Source organism: Stegodyphus dumicola, chromosome 11 (genome assembly GCF_044657685.1).
Source record: "Stegodyphus dumicola isolate Sdum_Otavi_A_Nest chromosome 11, ASM4465768v1".
Taxonomy (NCBI): Eukaryota; Metazoa; Arthropoda; class Arachnida; order Araneae; family Eresidae; genus Stegodyphus; species Stegodyphus dumicola.
The window spans coordinates 161297167-161322986 of NC_140778.1; the positions used below are offsets into that span (position 1 = coordinate 161297167).

The following is a 25820-nucleotide window of genomic DNA, read 5'->3' on the forward strand; positions in this document are numbered from 1 at the left end:
ACTATTTAATTTGTTTTCTATTATTTCTATTATACAGGTAATCTCTTTTTTTAATTCCTTTTGACCAGTTTTCATCTCTTTTTAACGGATTCTTCCATATTTTCCTGACCAGCTTTCATCTTTCTTTAACTTATTTTATCTCTTTTTAACAGAATCTTTCATGTCTTCTTTAAATGATGCTTGGCCAGCTTCCACCTTTTCTTGGAATGCAGCAAAAGCAGTGACGATCTGTGTTAACTGTTCTTCCATAACCCTGGTGATTGGCATTCAACCCCAATCCTGACACCAAAAATTGTTGCGTGGGTACGAGTTCTTAATAAATTCAATGCACAAGTCCGATGAAATGTGAATAAAATTTATTCTTATCACAACAAATGAAAACAAAATGCTTAAATTTCCTTAGAGATATTCGTACAATATCGCAATATCTCACAGTAGCTGTCTTTTAAACTACTAAAACGTTAAACAGAACTTAATTAAAAGCAGACAAAACTAATCCGATTTAATAAAAAAATAATTAATAAAAAAGAAAGAAAATCTGAAAGAATTCAGATTTTTAACATCGCGGCAGACGATTTGTTAAGGTTTTTATACACTTGTTGATCACTATAAATTACCAATCTGCATTTAGACTCACTCCTGCTAGCCCCTTTATTTTCCATTTTAGGTTTACTACTAGTTTGCCACGCATTGCATACTTTACACTTACGCAACATAAAATTTAAGAAAAAAATCAAAAGTATTTAAAAACTGCATATCTTTAAAATTCTCTATGGCGTGCTAGGAGTCGTCAGGCATTTTCTACATTCTCTATATTATTTCTTTGAAAACTAGCCGCTCGAGCGGCGAGGAATATAAAAGATTTAAAATCATAAAAAAGAAAAAAAGTATGTAATGATTCTAATGAGTCCAGCTAGTGTCATTTCATAAAATATTTAATATTTCTAATTAGACATTTTAGGATTTAAATGCATTTCTATTTTAACCGATCAGATTTTAAAATAGAAAAAAAAATTAAGTACTGCGTTTATTTCTTTTCAGTCATTTGGTTTGTAACTCATAAAACGTAGCAAACCAAGTGATTAGTAACAGAAAGACTAAATTTAAAAGTTACATATCTTATACTTTATTGAGCAAAAGCAACCTGGTGCGTGAAGGTTAAACCCTTATCACATTACGATATTTGTTGCCGGAACAAAACGTTTCCAGCAACAGTTCTGAGAAACGGATTTTGGCGAAATAGGGCTACCATCTTCACTTGGTAAACAGGCTGAAAGCCAAACAAGAATCAGTTATCGCTCAGATTGGCGAAAGTGACGTTTCCTTTGAAGTGACGTTTGCTTCTTCCGTGTTGTTTTGTATCGCTCACACTCTTTTCGTTTAAAACTTTATTGTTAGTAATGGATGATAATAGAAAGGTGATTGCTATCAAGATAATCAGTTTGATCTCCATTCTGGCACTTCAAGTAACAGATAAGCACACTTCTGGTTATAGTAATCAATTACATCAGTAATAGCCAAATTCTGTATACACTAAAAATAGTTTTAAACGTGTGCTGGATAAGTCTATTTATCAGACATTATCTATGTGTATTTTCTGTTGTCTGCATTGCAATGAAAATTTGATGGCTCACTGGAAAATTTGTGACCTGGTGACCACCTTCTGACCTTGACTAACTTTATGGCTCATAATTACTGTTCTGTCCATTCAAACAAACAAACAGACAAAAAAAAAAAAAAAAAAAAAAAAAATCTTTTATGACAAAAGTTTATATGGATGATATTTACATCCTCACATCCACCACATATTTCTTCAAATAAAGCACAGCCAGCAGATACCTATTCAGCAAAATGAAGATCAAATAAAGCATATGAATACATGAGCAATCAAACATGTGCGAGTTGTTTACTGTCCCATAGAACACTCGGTAATACACCTAAAACACATTAATTATACCAACTCTAGAAATTAGGTGGTGCACATCACGAGTTTGTTTTATGTGATTACGGCAAAGCCTCGAGGGATATCTGCCTAACAAGAGGATCCCTTTGTTGAAGAATTTTTTTAAACTGGCTCGTATACCAGTTACAAATCGGGCAAGCCAAGGAAACGTCATGTAGCCAGCCCGTTCGCGGCATTCTAACCTGAGACAGAACTACCAGTGTTCAACGACGCTTCGGCCATTAGTAGGTCCGTGCACTTAATTGGAAAGTGCAATTTATTATGTAAACAGACATGAAGGTGATAATCAATTGTGTACTGTTTTAAGTAATCAAATGTTATAAATGCACAGCTGTTACATTTCTTATTATTTATTAGTCATGTTTTTATTACGTAGATCATACGTATGATATAATTATGAATTAATCCAATAACAAAATGTGTACTTTCTTTACTACTCAAATACTATACTCATCAATTATTTTTCAACTGATTATTACATACCCATAATAATTTGCAAAGAACTGATAACTATAGTTGCTGCCAATTACATAATCGTTATCTGAATTAAAAGCAACTTCAAATAAACTTCTTGGCAATGTTCATTTTTGTATTCATACATACATATATATACACATCTAATAAGTCATATATTTACATACAGATAGAGAGATGCGATGGTTTAGAAGTTGTTAATATACATTTATTAGTATTAATGTAATGAATAAGATTTATATTAATAAATGTATATACAAATGTTTTTCATTATGCATAATAATAAATCCATAAATTTCCAATGTTTCAATATGTAGCATTTACAATAAAAGTATAGTTTCTAATGTATTTATAATCCAAAAAGTATTTCATTAATAATATGAAAATAATAGACAAATTTAATGAGCATTCTCATTATAACATAAGCTATGCTTTTCTTTTTTTATGCATCTTTTATGCTGTTTAAAATGTGTCACTGATTATGCAATTAACAATTTTAAAAATAAGTAATTAGGAGAAAAGCCGCACATATACAAACGGATTTAAAAAATTATTCAACTTAAATTTAAGAAATAAAATTCTATTATATAACAGTGATAATACACAATCAGCACGAAATACGACAAATTTGGCGAACTTTTGACGACGAACAATTTGTAAACAAATCCGAACTGCAAGAACGTCGTAAAATACTGTCAACTCTGAAATTTCCACAATTATATATTTAATGAATATATACACATTTAAAAAATGACTCAGTTGTATTACAACAAAACAGCAATAATTAAATCGGCCTCTATTTCCACCGTCCATCACTTCACAGTGAGAGCCATCGCCATATTCAAAGTTACCCGTGATCCTTCAGAAGCAGAACTTTCGTCTGATTGGTTGAACGTTCGAGGAACACGTCTCCAGCCGGAACATTTTCGAACAAATTTTAAAATGTTGCTCGTAGCCGGGACAGGTTCCTCCTAGCTAGACGAAACATTTCTCGGAAGCCTGCCGCTTAAAGCCGTACTACTAGAATCTCGTTCCTCGGAATCGTCCCGGGTAAGCGCGCGCGTCCATAGAAGTGATAGGGCCCTTACACGTATTCTGCTTGAGGCAGTGCAACATGTTGGTCCGGATGTGTGGATTAAAATTTAAAGATCTTTCATTTTGTCCAATGCCCAACAATTTGGAACCTTGTGGCTAAACATATTTTATTTGGAACAGTGTGGCTACTTGTGTCTGTCACATCGCTGAGTCTATTAAGCAAAAGCTCGTTACATTTATGCAAAATATGAAATAAGTCAAAAGAAAATTCTGAATTTAAAATTGGGCTTTGAAGTACCCTTTTCAGGAGGACAACTAAGTCCATTAAATAATCCGTGGCTTTGGTATTGTCGTTTTTCCTCAGTGCAAGGGACATACATACAAATTATTCAAATTCTTTATTATTTATGTGTTTTTAAATAATACATCATGATGACATTCTGTGACAAAACTTTGAAAAGTGATTCGGACAGAAATGTGATATGGACAAAAAGTGCGTTTTGAGACTCCTAGTACGACTGGTGCTAACAGTACGTAACTCATAACAATACGCAAACGCAAAACTACCATCAAATGGACGCAAAAACAATTACAGAAATTTACAACATATTGGAGCTGCTAGTATTACCTCCAGCAGCTCCAATAATATATAATCCTACAACTGCTCTTTCCATGGCATTACAGTTATCAATGATAGCTGTGTCAGCAACGAAGTGCTAAAAAAGGAAATAAATTACACTTACTTTTCTGGAGAGCGGTCCACTAAAGTTGTTTTTTCGCCACTCTTCGTGATAGTCTTGGCAGTCTGTATCATAAGGATACGGCAGTCTTCTTTCTTCGATCTGCGACAGGGCAAGAACAAAAAATTATTTTCCATTTTTATATGGCTTCAATTTTGTCACTTAAATTCAATTTATTCTTTTGAAACAATTAATTTTGATATTTATTAAATGCTTGAGGCTTGTTTAATGTCACGTAGAGATAGATATGCTAGAATATTTATTATATTCCCGAGTTTACGAGAGAAAAGGTATGCTTTGTTAGTGCAGATGAAGTGGCCAATTTGAAGAACGACTGAAAGGGAAGTGAATAAAAAATAGTGATGAACTAATGTTTAATCAATGTAATTTCCAATGATTTCATTTCATTACTGCTGACGTATGATAATGTCTTTTAGATTAAATTTATAGACCTCAGTGGACAAATCATAAAATCTTCCATTTTACGATTAATTCATGTGTCGTTAGTAAAGCATTTTCTTGGACAAAAATAGCCTTGGGCCAATAGAACGGCAGTTTGTTGGGGACGCATTAGCAGTGTACGCAGGATGATACGGAATTCAAAATGTCAAATTCTTGATTTGATTCAAATATTAGTTGTTGATGCGGCCGGACGTTAGCAGATCGTTATCTTGAAACAACATGATTCCATACATATTCAGAAGTGTTGGTTGCTTAAGGAACAACGTTTCATGCATTTTCAGTATCCGTACATTATCGAGATGTATGCATCATTTTACCTCAATGAAAGGAATAGTAGTGAAAAACATCAGTAGAGAAGCACCATACATTAAACAACATCTTTCAATCCGAAGGTGCCTCTGGTATCCTGTCTGAAGTATATTTCTCTTCCAACCACTGTCGACAAACAAGTGCGTTTATTGCGCAATATCAGATTCCCCGCTGTAGTATCTTCTCAATAATTCTTTTCCTTTACCTCGCCGTGTGTGTGTGGGAGAGAGAGAGAGAGTTATGTGTATGCTAGTAAAGGTATGTATATTCGTAAGAGTTATACTCTGTCACGTTTTTGACAATCTTTCGTTCATGAGAAAATATATTAGCTAATAAGAGAATTATTGAAATTAGTAAAGTAATGAAAACCAACGTTATCGAAAGAAAACTCTAGAAGCATTTACATTTCCAGAAATGTATCAAAGTTCCTTTTCTTAAAAATAGCAGATGTATCGTAGTTTTTATTTCTATTTCGTTAAAAGCTGAACTTGTAAAATAAAAGTTTTCTATTCTATGGTCAAAAAAAATCAAGAAACAATCCGTATCATGAATGAAATTCATGTCTTACATCGGATTAAAAAGAAATATTCTGAATCTAAATGTTTATGCCTATTTAGCACAAAATGTGTTTATTTGTCTTATAAATTTAACTAAAACATTCTTATAACAGTATGTCTCCTTTAAACAGAGTAAAAATGCCAAGCGTATTTTCTGATGATATTGATACACTTGCCAAAGAAGTTCTAAAAATCTGAAATGTCGAAAGAGCATATGATGGCGAAAGGGCATAATATAAAGAGCATATGAGCTCCTTTGCTATCTCTACATCAGTTACAGGTTAAGGGGTTTCTTGAATAGAAGAAGGTAATGTTTGTGAAAAATATGCTAGTTCTGTTTTGAAATGAGAAATAATTCGCTTTTTGTCAATTAAGGAAATTTGTAGTATTATCAAAAAGAATGTCAGTGAAAGACATTGAAGGTTGCATATTGAATTAATGTACTGTAGGCAATTTGAACAAACAAGGTAAGGTTATATGCTAGCATTAGAAGAATAAGCTGCTCAAAAGACGTATGTTAGAATCAAAAGTAAGATGTTAAAATTTAAAAAGATACAACAGAGTAAAGCCAAAGAATACTGCTAATTCCCATCTGGAAACTAGTAATTTGAGTACGATACTGAAAAGGTTGGTTTTTAGAATTTTTTTATGCATGTGATGTAAAACATTGCTAGTTTTTCATGAGTGTGGATATAGATGCAAATAGTGTAGGGAAAATGTAAAATTAGTATAGTCAGTGTCTCTAAAACATGAAAAAATAATAGTGTGAGCAGCGTAAATTCATTTGAAGTACTGAAATGTGACATAGACTAAATATCAGAAGATGTATGAAATATTTTGGTATCTGTGGATGAAACACTGAATATGGTTGTAAAATTAGAAATGAAAATTATCAATACACTTAAACATAATCGGGATTTAAAACTAAACATGATGTTAGAAACTTTTAAAGACTTTAAAACTATATGAGAAAGAAATACGTTTAGATATAAATGGTATTAAACAGTAAAGTTGTGAATGGAAATTTCTAAGTAAAACCAAGTCTGATCAATTATGATTGGAGAGCATAACAAGTATTTTAAAAATTGTAAGGAAATGTCTGAATACGTAATAAATGAAAACAATCCATATTGTTAAAAAGACTAAAATGGAATAAAATGTTAGAATTACGAATGATGAGACAGAAATAAAAACAGTATAATAAATAAGTTAATCTAGAATTATGAAATATAAACTAAGAAGGGAAATCATGAACATAAGAAAAGCAATTAACAGTTATAGACTTAAATTTTTTTTAAAAATATTCGGTAATGTAAGGAAGATATTGTTAAACATGTGATAGAAACTAGAAATTCTGTAGAAAATTTAGTAAAAGAACTAAGATCACGAAAAATAAACGTTTCTTTTTAAACGGAATTTAAAACAGCTAAGTGTGTATAGAATACTAGAACAGTTAAAAAAAGTAAATGAAGTTTAAATTCAGAATATATTGAACACTATAACGTTAAAAAAAATGCGGAATTGCATCTAAAACTAAGTAATGTAACAAATAAACAGCATGTGCGGGAACAATTACGTTTGTAAAATATAACATATAAGTTAAAAATCAGGGTATGCTAAAATTTACGAAATGTATAAAAAAATAATATGTGGAAATTAAATAAAATATTACAAATTAGAAACGTTAAGTATTAAAAAAATATGACAGTAAACGAATATGTTATTATAAACAGAAAACCTAAGAAATAAGTTAAAGTTTCATGAGAAACTAGAGAGAATAAAAGTATCAGAATAAAATTAAGTAATAAAAACTAATTAACTTGTAGTTTCATTTTCATGACATGATGAACAATCTTTTTTATATTTGTTTCTCTTACATTGTTTTCAGAGTCGCACATTGAATAATTTTAACACCAGACTTAAAAATATATTTCTAAAACATATAATTCACTTTTTCATCAATAGAGGGCAGCACGCCATATCATCAAATTAAGATGAAGAAAATATTTCCCGTTGCCAATTTAAAAAAACTAATTTTAAATGAAAAGCAGGAGATATGCAACTCAACTCGTGATGTTGTTGGACACGCTCCTGGTGTGATGTCATCGATGACGTTGCACGATGCACCTGTGACGTCATTCGCCACCCCCTGACCCTCTTACTCTCCTGATGCAAAACTGTCATTATTATACTAGTCACACTAGATTAAGATACTGTTTCAACCATGCATATTTTTGACAAAACTATGCAAACTCTTATTTTTATACAATTATTCAAACTATTTAATATAAATTCATTGCTGCAATAAAATAATAAACAGTTTGATAGCACATAATATTTTGAAACTGAAAAGGGACCAAAAAATATTTAGCCATAAATATTTGGATAGCAGGGCAAATCAGATATTTTAAAACACATCTGTTGAGATTTACACATAATTCACGACAGAACGGTAACAGCTCATAAAGCTGAAGATAGCTAACACATTTAACTGTCAAAATGGCATAAATAACATGAATTCGAAACGTAATTAATGACATAAATAACGTAAAAGAGATAAATTCGAAAAGCAAAAAAGTAAACATGCAAGTACTGCAACTGAACTTACTTTTCATGCAACAAAATATCCATAGCACAAGTTTAACAGCATGGCACAGCCATCTTGGATTTCGTTTCAAGTCAGACGTTCAGCGATTTGCGGAAGAATACGAGGAACTAACAGTCTGCCGGACAGAGTGTGAAATGACACGAAAGAGTATATCTGGTTCTTCGGAAAATGATACAGGTTTTTGCAATTGTTTATCTTTCTTGTACATTTTTAGCAACAAAAATATTTTGAATTACATTGGTTTATATATCATTTTGAAGTTCTATTTTTGCTCTATATTTCTATAATAATCATTTTGTTCCAAAATTATTTTAAAAAGTATTTACTAGGTGTTTTCTTTTTAATGTAAAAACGGGATTTTCTGCCAATTTACTTTCATGAGTACAAGCTAGGCCACAGCGCAGCACAAACGGCTCGAAATGTCAACGAAGTATTGGGCGAGAAAAGTGTTAAAGAATCTACAGTTCAACGGTGGGACGAAATGTTTCGTCGTGGAGAATTTGATTTGGAGGATCAAGAGCGTCGTGGACGTTCTTCAGCTGATGAAGAAGATTTGAAGACTTAAGTTGAAACAAACCCGTTCACAACTGTTCGACAGCTTGCGGAGGAGCTTGGCGTAAACAAAACAACGATTTCTGATCACTTGAATCGTATAGGAAAGTCAAAAAAGCTCAATAAGCGGGTGCCTCACGAATTGAAGCGAAAGTAAAAATAATCGCCGTTTTGAAGTGTCGTTTGCTCTTTTTCTTCGCAACAAAAACCACCATTTTCTTGATTGAATTGTTACGTGCGATGAAAAGCGGATTCTCTCTAACAACTGATGACATTCGGCTCAGTGGTTGGACAGTGGTCAGACACCACAACACTTTCCAAAGCCAAATTTGCACCAAAAGAAAATTATGGTGACTGTTTGGAGATCTGCGGCCGGTCTCATCCACCACAGCTTTCTAAATCTGGGCGAAACAATTAAGGCAGATAAACACATCCGTTGAGATTTACACATAATTCACGACAGAACGGTAACAGCTCATAAAGCTGAAGATAGCTAACACATTTAACTGTCAAAATGGCATAAATAACATGAATTCGAAACGTAATTAATGACATCAACGAAAGCAAATCAACGAAATGCACCAAAATTTTCAACGCATGTGCTCGGCATTGGTGAACCGAAAGCGGCCAGTTCTTCTTAATGACGATGCTCGGTCGCACGTCGTGCAACTGACCCTACAGAAATTGAACGAATTGGGATACGAGACTCTCCCTCTTCTCCCATATTCGCCTGACCTCTCGCTGACCGATTACCACTTTTTCAAACATCTGGATAACATTCTACAGAAGAAATGCTTCAGAAACCAAGATGAGGCCAAAAATGCCTTTGACAACTTTATCCCGTCCAGAACTCCAAAATTTTATTCTACCGGCATAAATAAACTTCTATCTCGTTGCCAAAATGCATCGATTCGGCTGGTGCTTATTTTGATTAGTTGAGTTATGATACTTTAAAGATATAGGTTAAAAACCTGCATTATTTTCTGGACAACCTAATAGTTCTACAGAACTTCCTACATTATTTCGTAACAAACAGTAGATTTCATAATTTTTTCTTTATCTCATTAATTAATTAATTGGAAAATAGTTAAATAAGACTCAATTCATTTTCATTGAAATGTAAAATTTTGCAGGTATGTGATGAGCATCTTCTGTCCAATATTTCTGAGAATATAAACAAATTTGGAATCTCAGAGTATTAGTAAATAAATGTATAGAATATTCCCTCTCAAACGACCACTTCTGAAAGTGACTAATATTTCTGAGATTATAAATAAATATTGATATTAAGCATTATTTCTCTAAGACGACTATCTCTATAGACGACCATAGCTTCTAGAATCTTAGATAGTCATTAAAGAGAATTCTTTTACTGCGAAATTATCGCATGACTGTAAAATTCAATATCAATAACAGTGTGCACGATTAAAATGTCTTTTCCCTTCTGTAATTAGGGATTTTTTTCTAATTTTGCCTATATTTTTAGTAGCATTTGTAATCTGCAAGTAATTATACATGTAATTTAAACATTTTCTTTATAAAAAAAAATATATGTTATTTAGAATTTAGCAAATGTTCTAGAAAATGCTAATGAAAAAAATCTTTCCCATGCCTAAATAAATTTTTAAAAACGTCAGAAAAAATAGCAGTTTAAAGTAATAAGAAAATAAAAAGAATAAATCATCAGTCATATCAATATTCATTCATATCAACATTTTTAACGTACAGCATTTAAAAACAACTTAGTAAAATACATATGAAAATTAAATAATGTGCAAGTTTCAGATGTGCAATGTCAAAACCTAAAACTGGTAAATTTGAGAACAAATATCCTCAGAATGCTTTACAACCGAAGTCTTCCGGACAGTGCAGCATGAATGTCCTCAGGATGTGAAATTTATGAATTCCTCCGGACATCTGAGAATCAACATCTTCAGGACATCCTCTCATATCTTCGGGACATAGCAACTTAAATAAGAAATCCTCAGAATATTAAATTACGATGTCCTCAGAACATCTGAGAGTCAACTCACTCAGGACATCCCAAGTATGTCCCGGGATATTGCGACTTAAATAGAACATCCTGAGGATGTTCTGTCCTATGGGGGTTATAGTCCATAATACACGACAGGCAAATAGATCCTTATTATGGATGTGGGCACAACATAACATCATCAGATTGCAAGTTGGTTACTGTGCATTAAAGCGAAGATTTAAATATTTAGAATTAAATCTTCTTGCAACCTCGTCTTACTCTTTCTTATTATGCTCTGCCAGAGTTTTATTCTGTTTTTAGCGTGTTCCTAGCGGACGTTTACACTAGGCGCCGATAATTATCTTGAGCCAGCTCAAGTAATATATTTTGGTGTTGTAGTAGCAGACTACGTGAGCAGACTACATTTGAATTTATTTTTATCTTATGTTAAATTAAATACCCGGAAGTACCAGAAGTTCGTCTATTGCACAAGAAGTGCCTTTCTATTTTACTTTAATTTCTTAAGACTTTGTTTAAAGCGATAACTCACTTCCAGTGCAGTAAGATTTGAAGAACATTAACACAAGCTTCTAGATACAGCAGAGACGTATAGTACTATATTTAATTATCACGCGAGAATAAATTTTACATATAAATTCTAGAAGTGTAATGGCTTTTAAGAACGCTTTCAGATAATATTGGAAACCTAAGGAATTCTGGTAAAATCTGAAGTGAATAAACAATATTAGCATTTAAAAAAGAATGTAATAAACTTATTTAAATACAATAATACACCATTAATAAATTCTATAGAATTATCTATAGCTAAATGTGAGTATAATTATTCAAAGACTTATATATATATTTGTAATAATAAAATTCTATAGTCAAGAATACACTTAAAATTCTAACTGTATGTTCTTTTCATTTTTAATGACAACGTTCTCTTATTTGAAAGTACGTGGAATTAAATCCACAGCCCCGTAGGCAAGTTGTTTTTCCAGCCTTTTTCTATACGTACAGTTATAGAATGTTCTGGAAATATTTAAAGCGAACTGGATTGGCTGACGAGGCTGACGTCATTTCTTGGAAGCTCCGCCTTTCCAGAGGCTATAAAAAGACTCGCAAAAGTATATCGGGGGCTTTTCTTAAATGTCACGATGCAGTAAACTTCATACAAAAAGTTATTAGTAATTCTTTTTATTTTACTCCGGATATCTGATTTTGTAACTGCTATTTCTCCTGGCCAATAATAAATGGATCCTGTTTTTTAAACTTATCATCGTCTGATAATTTAAGCTACGACTACATTTATGATTATTGACCATTCTATTTATTCCCGACAAAAGCTGGTACATCACAAGGATATATATATATATTGCTTGAGATCTGTACAAACTGAAAATCGCGATCTATAGTTCTCATTAAATGCCAAATTTCGTTTTAATAAAAAAATGCATGAGAAGCGAAAATAATGGGAAAATACTTTTTCATTTTATTACTCGTTTTCTGTAGGAGATAAAAATATTGAAAAATACTGCGTTTTCATAACATTTAATCCCCTTCATGAAATAGAATACTAGTTTTTTTTTCCCTCTTTTGCGATTATTTCAGCATATCAATGAGTTTTGAGCTTAACATAAAAATTTGCTTTTAAATAACTACTTAACTGGAAAGTATGTAGATGTTACAGGACAGACAATATTATATCCATTATGTTTCACGACGCACAATATTCCAATGTGTTATTATATCTGCTATTTATAATTTGATGATTTTGTCTTTTGATTACCCTTTTAATCCATTACTGAAATACTGAGTAGGCTGATCGACCGAAGCATCTTGACACACGGATGATGTCACTGTCGCCAACTATTTCCTGGGCTAACTTTTAATGTACTAAGAAAACTTGATATAGATTTTTATACTTTCTTCTAACCATCTTCACTCTGGGAGTATCAAAAACTAGTAGTCTATTATTTTAGTCATTCACATCAATCCAAAAGTTAGCTCAAGGTCGTTTTATTTTGCATTATGTCTCAGGACTGACAATATTTTTAATCCGTTCCGTCGTTGAACTCCCACTTGTAAACAGAGTTGTCCGCGAAAGAAAATATGTCACATGATCCAGTTATCTACGTCACACGCTCGAGGTAAATACATAATACGTTTAAACGACATAAAAAATAAATAAAGGAAATGAAGATAACAGTTATCACAGACGATTGAGTGGCGCCTATAATTAACATGGATGCGTTGCTCCACAGCATTCTTCTCGGTCAGACAAAGTGGTGTCAGTTCTGTTCTGTTAAATTTCGTAACACAGAGGAAGATAAATTTTCCTTTACGAAGCACTAAGATCAGCTTGTCATAGCTTCAGTTCAAGAAGAAGATTCGTAAGTTCATATACATATTGTATTCCGCGTTTTTCGTGAAGTGAAATTTCTTCGTGCTTCATAAAAATTAGAGATAAGGAGTTCTGAGCAAAAATGCACCATCAAGTTCTATTTAAAACTCCGGCATAACGGGACTGTAACTTTTGTAAATGTTTTACAGACCTATGGAAACCTAAATAAAAATGCTTCTAGAAAAATTCTGATTACTTAATTTAGATAGCTTGTACTTGCTGGGATAGGCAACCGAAGTAAAGGTTTCAGACGAATCTCCATTCACCATGAACAGCAGTACTTCGGTTTCAGCTAGTGCAAAGAAAGAAAAAAGACCACTATCTTCGACTGAATGTCCAAGAAGCTCACAATTAGGATAGATAAGATATTGTTTAAACGAGCATTATGTACAATGGTAAAATAATTCTTCACATCTTCCACTTAGGCCCCCAACGGTTATATAAATGGTATAAGTGGTATAACAATGACTTTGTGGTATAACGGTGACTAAGCGGTATAACGGCCACTGTTATATAACGGTGCCACTTAGGTATAACGGTGCCTAAGCGGAAGATATGAAGAATTATTTTCACACTGATACTACACCGAGTTTCTCCTAGACTATGTCTATTGTTTCCTGCTTGAAATGAATGTTCGATCTTTTTCATGAACGACAATGCTCATCGTCGGAGACATTCGAAAGAAAAATCGGTGAGCTCATGGAATGACCTGTATATTTGCAGGACTTCATTTCTATCCCATAATTCCATCCATCATACCATCAAAACTAATAAAGGGAAGAGCACCCCAAAACTCTCCTGAAAAAATTAGTGAAGAGCATGGTTATCAAAATCCAAAGCTCTTAGTACTCGTATCTTAAAAGGTCTTTGTCCTAGTGATGAGAGACCGCACCAGCGGCCGAGCGGTAAAGTCGCTGAACACTGGTAATTCGGTCCGAGGTTCGAATCCCGCGAACGGGTTGGCTGCATGGGCGTTTTCGTGGTTTTCCCAATTTACAATGATGCCCAATTTACAATGATGAAATACAAGTAATAAATTTCTTAATTACAATGAGTGTTCACTATTTTGCAGTAGCTTTTTAAGGTAATTAAAATAATATTATTTTTGTATAGATAAATTTAATAACGTAACTAATTTATGCGAATTTGAAGAGCAAACATTTAGTCACTAATTTTGCAATGAAATACTAATTGTAGTGTACATAATTCTATTATATTTAGATAAGAAATATCTACGAAACAGGAATAAAATGCGCTATCAGTGTTTCTTTTTTCAGGTTTGTAGCAGCCTCCAGATGACGCTCTGTGTTAGTGGGTGGAGAGCAAAGCCAACTTATACTCAAGGCCTGCCAGACCAAAGAATGTCTTTGGCCAGACTGAACGAAATTCCGGTTACCAGTTCTCAGTGGCTTTCGCGAAATTCGTCACTAGATGGCTCTCGCATTCTGCTACACTTTTGCTATACGTTCTCTCTCTGTAATGTGGTTGCCCACCAGCGGCCGAGCGGTAAAGTCGCTGAACACTGGTAGTTCGGTCCGAGGTTCGAATCCCGCGAACGGGCTGGCTGCATAGGTGTTTTCGTGGTTTTTCCCATGTGTAACGTGTATACGAGCCAGTTTTCGTTAGAAAGTTCTTCACGAAGGCATCCCTCCTCTTAGGCAGATAGCCTTCGTGTGCTTTGCCATAATTAAATACACCAACACCTAGTGATGAGAACATATCTGCAATCACTCTTGCGGGAAGGATTATTTCCCATGACAGCTTGAAAGTTCTCCAAATAGCCACCGTTTCTCATTTTCTTATTTTATTCTCCCAAGTGGAAAAATCTATTATTCTTTTTCATTGGAAAGAATGCATTGTGTTTCTGAAAAATATAGGTTAAATTCGTTTCTTATCACAATATCTGTTATTAATTTTTTGAAAAGATATATCTATTCCTTGGCAGTATAAATAACTTATTAAAATGCTGGCGATGCGTTAACTTCAGCAATCCTAATGCAATACATTTATTCACACATTTATACCATTTTCTAAAAGATTACATTAATATAATTTTCATGTTCATATTTAGCCAGACTTTTGAATAAATGTAGTTCTTAAACGAGATAATTTACATCAAGTTAACTAGACACAATGTATTTAACTAAGCAATATTTAACTACTCCTGGAACAGCAGCAGCAATAAAAAAATTATATTACACAAGATTCGCAATTGAGAAAGGTAATAACAGAAAGTCAAGAACGAAAATTAATAAAAATTCTTAGTATTGTTTTGGTACCGTCGAGCTCTTGGAAACGCAGCACCATTTGAAATATGAATATATTGAAGTGAACGCATGATAAAAAAATTAATGAAGTTGTGGGGAAAGAAATAAAAGGTTTTTAAGTAAAACAAAGCTAAGGTTTACGTAATAATAGCAAAACTATAAATAGATTTGTATGGTGGGATTTTTTATCATTTTACAAATGTATCACTCACCATCTGTAATCGTATATCATAATGCCAACCAGGTTTTATAGCAATATCCGGAAAAAAAGGTTCAAACGGAGAACCAATTCCAAGCAAACCACCTGATTCTATTTCCATATGAGCTGTGTTCTTTAGATCGAAATCCAAACGAATGCTAGAGAATATTCGCAGGTTCTTTACGTCGTAATTGATATCTGTAAATTAAGACATATATTATTGTCAGATAAACCACAAGATTAGAAAACGCTTTAAAGAGAGTTCTGCAAGATAGAATTTTAATTTGAATTACATTATTACAAAGTGGACCCATAGAGTAACCGAACAAATTAAAATACCAAACGATAAAATAAAAAAGTGAAGGGATAAATGTATGTTTAGAAAGTGCGACATATCAGCTGTTGCTAAGCAGATTATTCAAACAGTATATGGTAATGCGTCATTATCAAGAATACAAGTCTATGAGTGGCGCGACTGCTTTAAATTGCCGCGAAAGAGATGAAGCTGAACCAAATACAGGACGCCATTCGCTCCCACCAACGGCCGAGCAGTAAAAGCCGCTGAACACTGGTAGTTCGGTCCGAGGTTCGAATCCCGCGAACGGGCTGGCTGCATGGGCGTTTTCGTGGTTATCCCCATGTGTAACGTGTATAATGCCAGTTACCCTTAGAAAGTCATCCACGAAGGCATCCCTCCCCTTGCGCAGATAGCCCTCAAGGCTTTGCCGTAATCACACATACTCAGAAGATGTAGGACGCCATTCAAATTCAAATGTTACGCATATTTTGAGTAACATTTTAGTTAATGCGTAACAAGGTTAGTTCCAGCGACTATAAACAGTACCTCCATAACCTGAAGAAAAGCTGGAAAAATTGTGTAGATTCCTCAGGAAATTATTTTCAAGGAAATCAATTTGTTTGAAGCTTAGTTAGCATTTTCTTACTTATAAGAAACTGTCCAATTATTTTATGGGCGCACTTCGTATAAAGACAGATTTACAGAATAGTTAAATGCATCTTAAGTGTAAATTACCCTTCTCCTTTCTAGAATATTAAAATTCAGAAAAATTCCTGATTTTGCATTATCCTTAATTTATGGACATGAGTGTAGATAACGTTTCCGAATTAGGAGTTTCCTTTATGGGCAATCTATAGTCTCAGCAGAGGTTGTTTTTTTTTTTTTTTTTTTTTTTTTTTTTTTTTTTTTTTTTTCAGATAGGAAACATATAGATCATCAGTTTAAAATATGAAATAAAACAATTAATTTGAAGTTTTTATGAATTTATACTAGTGCCTTTATTTCTTATACTTACCCGAATGAAAAATATTAACATAAGAACATTCAAATGAAGCATTCTACGCAGAATTGATTTCTTTCACTAAGACTACAATTAAACAAGTTGCTATTATATTTAAATATAATGAAGAAATAAATTACAAATCACATTTTCGGTATACGTGTATTATATTCATTGCATAAATGAAGAGTGTTACCATCATACTGATGTAATGTACATTCAAATGACTTAAATACTAATTTTCCCCGTAATTTATATTTAAAGGCTTCAAAAATCAAAATATTAAGAATTTGGCAATTTAGTTGCAAGTTCTAAACACAAAATTATCTTTGAATTTCATGAAGAAATTAAGCATTGCTTTAAGTTTAAAATGTACAGTCTGTAAGCTTCCATCAAAAGGAAAAATATTTACCATTTATGACGGGATATATGGGATCACCTCGAACGTAATTCCTTTCGTAACATGGTAGATATCCCATCTCATAGAAGACAGCATACAATTCTCCCTCGTTTTCTACCGGTCTGAAATAAAAACAATAATCAAATTATGTTCTAAACACAATGCGTTTACCAAGTTTCAGAAATAAATGTTTAACAAATTCTACCAGTCATACCGAATGATAACTGAGGCATTTCATCATTATTACATCTAAATATGTGTTTCTCAAAACGCATTCTGCTTACAGAGTGAGGTTTCTATGCAGACAATCGTTTGTTTTGATCCAGATAATATATGTTGGCATAGATTCGAGAGGTGAAAGAAGAACAGAAATAAAGCTTCATTGTACAAAGAAAATCAAACAAGAGGCATTTCAAATCTCGTATTATAAATCATACCGGGACCATGGAAGTCATAGGCAGCTGTGGGCCAGGCGAAGTGAACTACTGGGCCAAACCCTCTAATAAAGTAAAATGCAACGCGTCGATAATAGTAGGCAGCTTATTTTAAAGCATGAAAAATTATTTCCATGAAAATATTAAGAATAGCAAAAATTTTGATATTTGTCGAAATCATTGAAGAGGTAAAAGTCAGCTATGGTGAATGTAAACTCAATTATGGTTTTAGAAGGTCGAAATGACTTGTGGCAGTCACGAAAGTCAAAGCTCAACTAGAACTGCAATGAAATTGGGCAGTGACGAAGGAAAAGCAGGAGATTGGATGTAATCCAAAATTGACGGCGAGAAGAGAAGATAGCAAAAAAGAGTCCCTGCTAAAAATGCCCCATAGAAACTAATAAAACTTTTGATGGGTACCCGTAAAATTATAATAGTTTCTGCTGCATTTTACTGGTTTCTGTTGGTCTCTGCTGGTTTTTCTTATGTGTCTATTAGTACCCATAGAATTATGTTGGTCTCTACTGACTTTTCCTGGTTTCTATTGATCTCTGTGAGTTTTTCTTACTGGTATCAACCTGACACCTATACAACTAACATCAATGTCAAAACTTTCTATGTTTTGTATTGGTTTTACTTTTGCTGGTATCAATATAATCGAAATGGATGTCAAATAAATCTTCTTTTGGTTTATATGGGTTTATAATAATTTTCTAACTGACAAGAATAGACTTCTTGTAAACAATGAAATTAAAACTGGTATCAGTACACCAAAGTTCATTGGTATTTTTGCTGTCTACTAATAATTTTAAATTATTTATTTATTTATTTTTATTTCCTTTACTTGATACTGTTGAAATGAAGGTTATTTCTGGTTTGTAACCAACAAAAAGGTTTAAAATTTAAAAATTTACAATGACCCCTCTTGTCTCTACCTCTTCTCTAAGACGATCAGTATTTTTAAGAATATAAATAAATATAAGTATTAAATATGACCTCTTTTTTTTTTTTTGCGGGTGGTCGTCTTAATAAGAGGATGTTTAATACCTACATACACTTATATTTCCAGAAATACTGATCTCTTTCAGAGGCTGTCATGCTAGGAAGGTGGTTTTGCCACGAGTTCGTTCTCTAACTACACACACACTTATATACGCATGTATCAAACATTCTGATAGTACAAATAAACACCACTATTAACCTTCACCGCTTTAACGCGGCCACGTTCATTCACAATTGAAAAACCATTTTTCTCCATGTTAACGCGGACGTGAGGAAAATATTCCCCTCCCCCTCCGCTTTCAGCAGATGGAGTTTCCCGAACAAGCAACATGGCATAGGTCGCAGGTTAGAGGTATCACTTTAATAAGTGGTGTACTACCAAGCGGTCTTTACCACTCTATATTTGTCCCTTTCGGGTAATCCTGAATAAGAAAATAAAAATCCAAAATTTTGGAACTCACTTTCTATTATCATAATATTCAATTTTAGGAAAAACACTCATTCCGTAAGATACTAAATCTTTGGGCTAGTCAACAGTTCAGTTTAACGCATATTTAGAAAAAAAGAAAACACTTCAAGCAACACTATATCACTAATCTATTTTTCATTTAAGGAAACGAATAATGCACATCTCTAGACTGCGTCTCAGGACACACGCAAAGAAAAAACTCAACAGAAGTTGCCGCGAGATGGCGCTCCAACAACAAGCATCATCGTCTCCTCGTGGTGAGTATAGAGCATAAAAATAATACACATTTTCCACAGTTAGCGCCTCCGGCGTCGACATACTCCCAGATATTGAATGTTACAAATATTCCATAATACATACACAGGTTATGTCACATAAATTGCTGTAACGCAAAATTGTTTATCAATTCCAAAATATGAGATAATAACCACATAATGATACCGGTAACTTTCGATTCTGCTTTTATCCTTCAATTCTTCTTTTCTTCAAGTAAAATATTCTTGAGAATTATTAATATACCTCTCCAAAAAATCACAGTTTAGTCTTTATATTAAGTTTCTAAAAATGAAGTTTAAATATCGGAAGCGAATTGTTATTTCGCGTACTGATAGTTGTCAGTTTTGAATTCGGTTATGAGGAAAACACCAGAGTCATCATTGTTAGAAGAGTATGGAATCGGTGGATCTAGGAGGGCTATACTAAACGCCATGCCAGGCAGGTAACGCCCGAAAAGACAGATATGTTCATGTAGGATCATACGGCCAGGTTACGTTTCTTGAGCCAGGAACTTTTACGTTTGTTTAGCCAGGAACTTGGCTCGTGTCCAGGACGACAAGTATCCACACGTATAAAATAAGACGGACTGCCAGCACGGATAACCGTTGCTGCAACTACCTCTGACACTTGCAACAGAGACAGGCTCGACTATAGTGTCGGGATGAATAATGGCACTGAACATAGGAGTGGAAGTACGTAATGCTCGCAAATGAATCTTAGTTCTGTGCACAGTATCGTGATGAATGTGGAGGCACCAGGGAGAAAGAACGTTGCCAACGTGCTTTCAACATTACCATACCTGAAGCCCAGTACCTGGCGTGCTGCTGTGGATACATATCCTCCCCAGTAGAGCGGTGTTTGCGACACCAGGGTGCCTAGGCCAGAGGCCTTACCCCTTGTAGAACAGTTTGGTTCCATTTAATTAATTTTGTGATTTAGAAACTTTCAAATAGAGCATTTAAATAGTGGCCAAAATGATAAATGAATATATATAGGAATTTATTTATTAATTAATCTTTTTTTTTTTTTTTTTTTTTTTTTTTTTTTTTTTTTTTTAATCCTAATATATTTCTTTGAAAAAATTTATTAGGTCAAAAATTGCTGTAATGGTGGAAGCCCAAGGAAGCTGTCGAGCTGTGACTACAAATACATGGTAAGTTTAGCAAGTAAGTTAGTAGTCTGGATAATTTTAAAGTACATGATGCATGATGCAGAATATAAATATGAAATGTAATAAATAAAATATAAGCAATTGGTACTGATACATTAAAAGAGAATGTACATTAAAATACATGAAATCAGAGGTGGGTGGTAGGCGAGAAATGGTAAACACGTCAGGAACGAATTACATAATGTAAACATTCAGCTGGGCAAGGGGGCGGTCAATGTGCCTGAGATCATTGTAGTCATATCCACAGATTTTAATACATGTGTTGTCAATGGCTTGTTGCCTACTGTGGAAGCGTTTGGCAAGCCTATAATAAAAAGATCTTAGCTGCGTCATGCCCAGCTCTTCATGAATTCTGTTGTTCCTGATGTACCATTCTGCATTAGTGATTTGTCTGAGTACAACATTCTGACAGGCCTGTAGCCTACCTCTGTTGGTTTTACGCGTGTGAGCCCAGATAGGGCTAGCATAACATAGTAATGGTCTGAGAATGGACTTGTAAATAAGTAACTTGTTGTCTATAGATAATACACTGTTCCGAGCAATTAAGGGGTTGAGTTGTGCTTTACGAACCCGGAAGGATACATATCCTGATCGCCTCTTGTTATCAAAGTCAGTAATGTGTACAGCCCCTGTTTTGCTTCTCATGTGTTACGGACCATGGTTGTGTATATTCGAGGCCTGAGTTACGCCATCAATAAGATGAGTTACGCCTTATATTCGAGGCCTGACTTACGCCATCTTTCAATAAGATGATGCTCGGCCGCATGTTCTGACCTTAATCTACACACAGGGGTGCGACTATTGCCCTGGCCAGCACTTCTCCAGATCTCTCACCCATGAGAAGCGTATGGTTATTGAGTTGGCGAGAGACACACTCCAGATGCACCAGCCACTACGATTGATGATTTCTGGGATGGAGCTGAAGTCGCATAAAATGAAAAACCCACATTTGACATCGATTTCGATGCCCAGACCTATTATAGCTGCTGTTGCTGCTAGAGTTGGCAGCTCTGTGTACTGAATTCTGCACGCTGTGACACACAACAATCTGAAAATTTAATTATGCTTTCATTGGATTTTATTATATATAAATAAGATTCTGCTGCATACTTTAATTCCTAGTGTAGCCCAGCAGTGTATATAAGCTGTATACATTCGGGAAAAATTTCTATTTATACTCTGTTCTGTTAACATATTTTTAAGGGAGAGTGATATTTTCCCTTAAACGTTCAGTAATAACTACATATCAATAATATATATTATTGCATTTTAATAATATATCGCAATTTCAGTAATAAATGCATATAAATAATATTATTCCACAGGTCTTCTTGGATTAACTTGGAAAAGAAAATAGTATGAAAGTCCTGTAAACACAAAACAATTGTTATTTTTTAAATCTGAAAACACTTTTTGTAATATCCGAATCATTTAGAGTAAGTGCAGAGCTGAAATTAGTGTGAAAATGAAGCGAGTTAGAGAATACAATTACCCGAATGCGCTTAGATCTCTTTCAATCCAAAAATCTCCTTCCGTCTGGTGGAATTCTTTGACAACAAACTCGCTGAAAATTTCCCTCCTAGCAATCTGTTCGAAATAATAATATATTTATAATATAAAGCAGTTTTTCCCGAGATAAATGAGTGGAAAAAATATAAAACTATAATGCTAAATAATTTTTCAATTGATATAAAATATGTAAATATACAAAAATACAGGATAAATAATTATATAAATTTTTCAATTTCCAGCTACGAAGTAGGAGAGCTACAAAATTCGTGGGGACAACTCAAAAATTACTCTGTCAATTTCCACGTATCTAAAGTTCGGTTCCTTTTAAACGTGATGCTTGCAAACATAACTCTGGCGGTGCATAATATGAACTCCAAATATATTTCGGGGGATCATCTCCTATTTGAAATAATGAAGATAAGAGAGGTGTTCTTCGAAATGAATCGAATACACCAGTGATATCGAACGAGACAAGAGCAACATGATGCGCTTTTACATGTTTGAATAATACTGACTACTGCATGAAGCTCACTTCAGTGAACTGCCAAACTGTTTCTCAGAGAAAAATTCGTTAGAGAATAAAAATGATAGTTATCTGATAACGCGTTTGTCCGATATTTTTGCCAAGACGGAAAATCCGAACTGAGGAATATTTATTGTTGTCTTTTGAAAAGTAAATTTAATTTAGACACTTTCAAGGTGGGGGGAAAACAGATAAACTGAGATATATATGTTCAGTTTAAACTGAGATATATATTTCATAAACTGTTATATATATTTCATAAACTGAGATATATATGTTTATGAAATCTTAATAAAAGTGTCCAAATAAAATATTCAGTAAAGTATCATTTTTATTATGTTTACAATAATCTCTTCGAACAAGAAATCTCTTTGGTCTTAAATGCGATGTCACAGGATTTGAAAAATGGTAAAATGTAGGTCATTGTTGGAATTTTGTTAACAAAAGCAATGTCAGGACCCCGGGAGCTTTACTCATTTCTGATGTAAAAATGTTTAAAAACTGCATTTTAGAATCAGAGTTTATATGTCTAGGATATAATCTTATGCATAACGTTGCTAGTTGGCATCTCGAACGGTGCATCATAATAATATTTAGCTGTAACGAAGTGAAGGATTTTACGATCTTTCTTAATATTTCTTAAAATATTTTCTGTAGATCGTAGAGTCGCGGTTATATTGGCTGCGCCAGCAGCCAAGTAGTTTAAAGACTGCTGAATTCTTGTAGTTCTGCCTGTTTTCTTTTCGAACCAAGTTAAACGGGCAGGCAACATTGTTGATTTTCGTGTTTTTTCTCATGTGTAATGTGAATACGAGCCACGTTTCCTCAGAAAATCCCTATGGAAACATAGTCTGATAACACTTGTAATTTTGTCATGTTGAAGAAACGTAACCTCTCATATACTGTGTGCTCCTATGGACATGCCATTGTTTTAGATATTTTGGAAATCTTTTTTTTTTTTTATATAATAACTCACATTTTTTTCTTCGACAGAAAGTTCTAAAGAGGGAAGCCTTACTTATTAGTACAATGCAGCCAGCATTGTTAATTTATAAATCCTTAAATTTAATTATTTCTTATTTATGATCACTGTGCAGTTCCTCATCTAAAATTTGTACTTTAGTTGTTAATTTCTCTCCGTGAGAAGGATCGGAGGTTAGGTCAGCCCACCGCCGAACGACCGAAGAAATAAAAGTGGAGGCTCCTTGGAAAAATTAAGTTAGCGAAACACCATTAACTGATTTTAAAGATCTCCCATTACTATTGTGTCGCAAAATTTTAATTATGCTAATGTAATTTAATTAATTACTTTTAAAGTTTTTATTTATCAGAAGTTGTTTGTGACTTGCGTAGTGAACATTTATTTTTGGCATTTAAAGTTGTAAGGTGTTTCTCCCGCAACGTAAAGTCGTACGCAAGGACGTAAAGTCGTACGTAAAGTCGTACGTAAGGTACGTTAAGGACGTAAAGTCCGTAACGTAAGGTCAGTGAGTGGAGTCCCGTAGAGGGCATTGTTCCTTTTTCATCTCTCCCGCTTCAAAAATACCTAATGTCTTTACAAAGTCTTTGATTTGATTTATTTTTTTATGGTTAAACTTTGTCATGAAGAAACAGGGAGCGGTTTTTTTCGGAACATCTGTGCGGAAGCGGGGATCGAATTACTTGGTCAATGTTCGCCAAAGGAATTCTTTGGGCGCGCTGGGAGATTTAAGATGAGGAACAGTTGTTAAATTATCATCGCTACAGGAGGTTTTGTTTACTGTGAAAAGGAAGAAGTAACTGCTTCACTTTTTCTTTGTGAACGTTGCAATTGATGGATAAATGGCTTTTCGAACAGAGGAACGTCCAGTGAAATTGATTTCAGTGACCTTATCTGTTTGTAGTTATCGAAGTTTGCTTTTTCACGCGTTCTGGTGACTCAGTGGCAGATATGTCAAGCAAATGTCTTTATAGCAGCATCTCTGTTTCTATTCGTAAGGAGGGGACTGAAAGTAATACAAAAAATCTGGTTGGCCAAACTAACTTTTATGTTTTAATTTCAGCCCGTAGAAATCTAGTGTATGGATAAACAGAGTTTTCTTCAAGGCTTCTGCTGGACTTTAAAATCAAAATTATCTAGAAATAAATAAAGAGGCCTGAGGAGCTTACTCTCCTGTGGGTTTGCCTGCTCCCGTGGCCTGCCTTTTGCCTTGGGGGATTTCTTCTGGTGAAATTAGGTTGAAATTTCTTCTTGATTTTCTTCAGAAAAATAAATGTTATGTAATAGAAATTTACTATTATTATATCTTACTTATTTATCACTGGTGCCATAAAAATAAAGAAAGGCATCTAACTTAAAGGCTCTTATTCTGTGTTGAAGAACTGCATGATTGACCTAAACCCAAATTAAATCAGTAAACTAATATCCTTAAAATTATTTAACTCAATCAAAATGCAAATTCCCACTTATTAAATCAACAGCAAGTAAATGAAAAGGAATAAATCTTTGCTGGTGCTTGGAGAATAAGAATGCTATCTCTTTTAAAATTTACCATTCCTTAAAACACACAGACTAAATCAGTTCCATAATTATCTCTAGAATTAACCACAAGTTAATTTCCATGAATTCAACCTCAAATATCAGAGAAGAAGTATTCATACACATCAATCAATCAGTTCCTCGAAAATAAAAGAAAATCAATTAGTTTAAATAAGTTTTCGGCAATTTCAATAGCCAAATAATTCCCCAGTACACATCCAGTATAATGAGAATAAAAATGAAAAGTGGTTAGTACTTGAAATTGTAAGTGGTGTGTTTTAATTCTTAAAAATACTTAACAATAACCTACGTAAATCAATCTCCATGTTTCTGAAAGCCATTAAGAATCAAACATGTGGAATGACCGGCCAGACCACCATATAAAAAAACTCAAATAAAACATAAGATTTTTCACTAAACACATTTATTATATTTTAGGTGTTGTGTAACTGTTACCTAACATTATTCTTAATTTTATTAACTAAATGGTTTTGTTAAAGTGGTTATTCAAAATTTTGTTTTGGGCTGTACCTGTATTACTTAATTTTGCTATTGTTAATTTTTCTACTTAAAAATGGATTTTATTTAAATTTCTGTTTCAGAACTTTAATGTAGTTTTGTTTGGTTTTATTGGTGGTTTGTTTGGAGGACCTTTAAGGTTATTAATTT

General features: G+C 33.5%; 1 protein-coding gene across 1 annotated transcript in view; it reads right to left on the bottom strand.

The window, feature by feature from the left end:
- Positions 1-25820, bottom strand: part of LOC118190956 (uncharacterized) — a 90308-nt gene that overhangs the window by 63936 nt on the left and 552 nt on the right. Inside the window, exons 2-5 of the mRNA XM_085826188.1 lie at positions 22091-22185; positions 17259-17368; positions 15562-15746; positions 4216-4314 (exon numbers count right to left, since the gene is read on the bottom strand). Coding sequence (XP_085682314.1) covers positions 4216-4314; positions 15562-15746; positions 17259-17368; positions 22091-22185 — 489 coding nt within the window. The remainder of the gene's footprint in view (positions 1-4215; positions 4315-15561; positions 15747-17258; positions 17369-22090; positions 22186-25820) is intronic.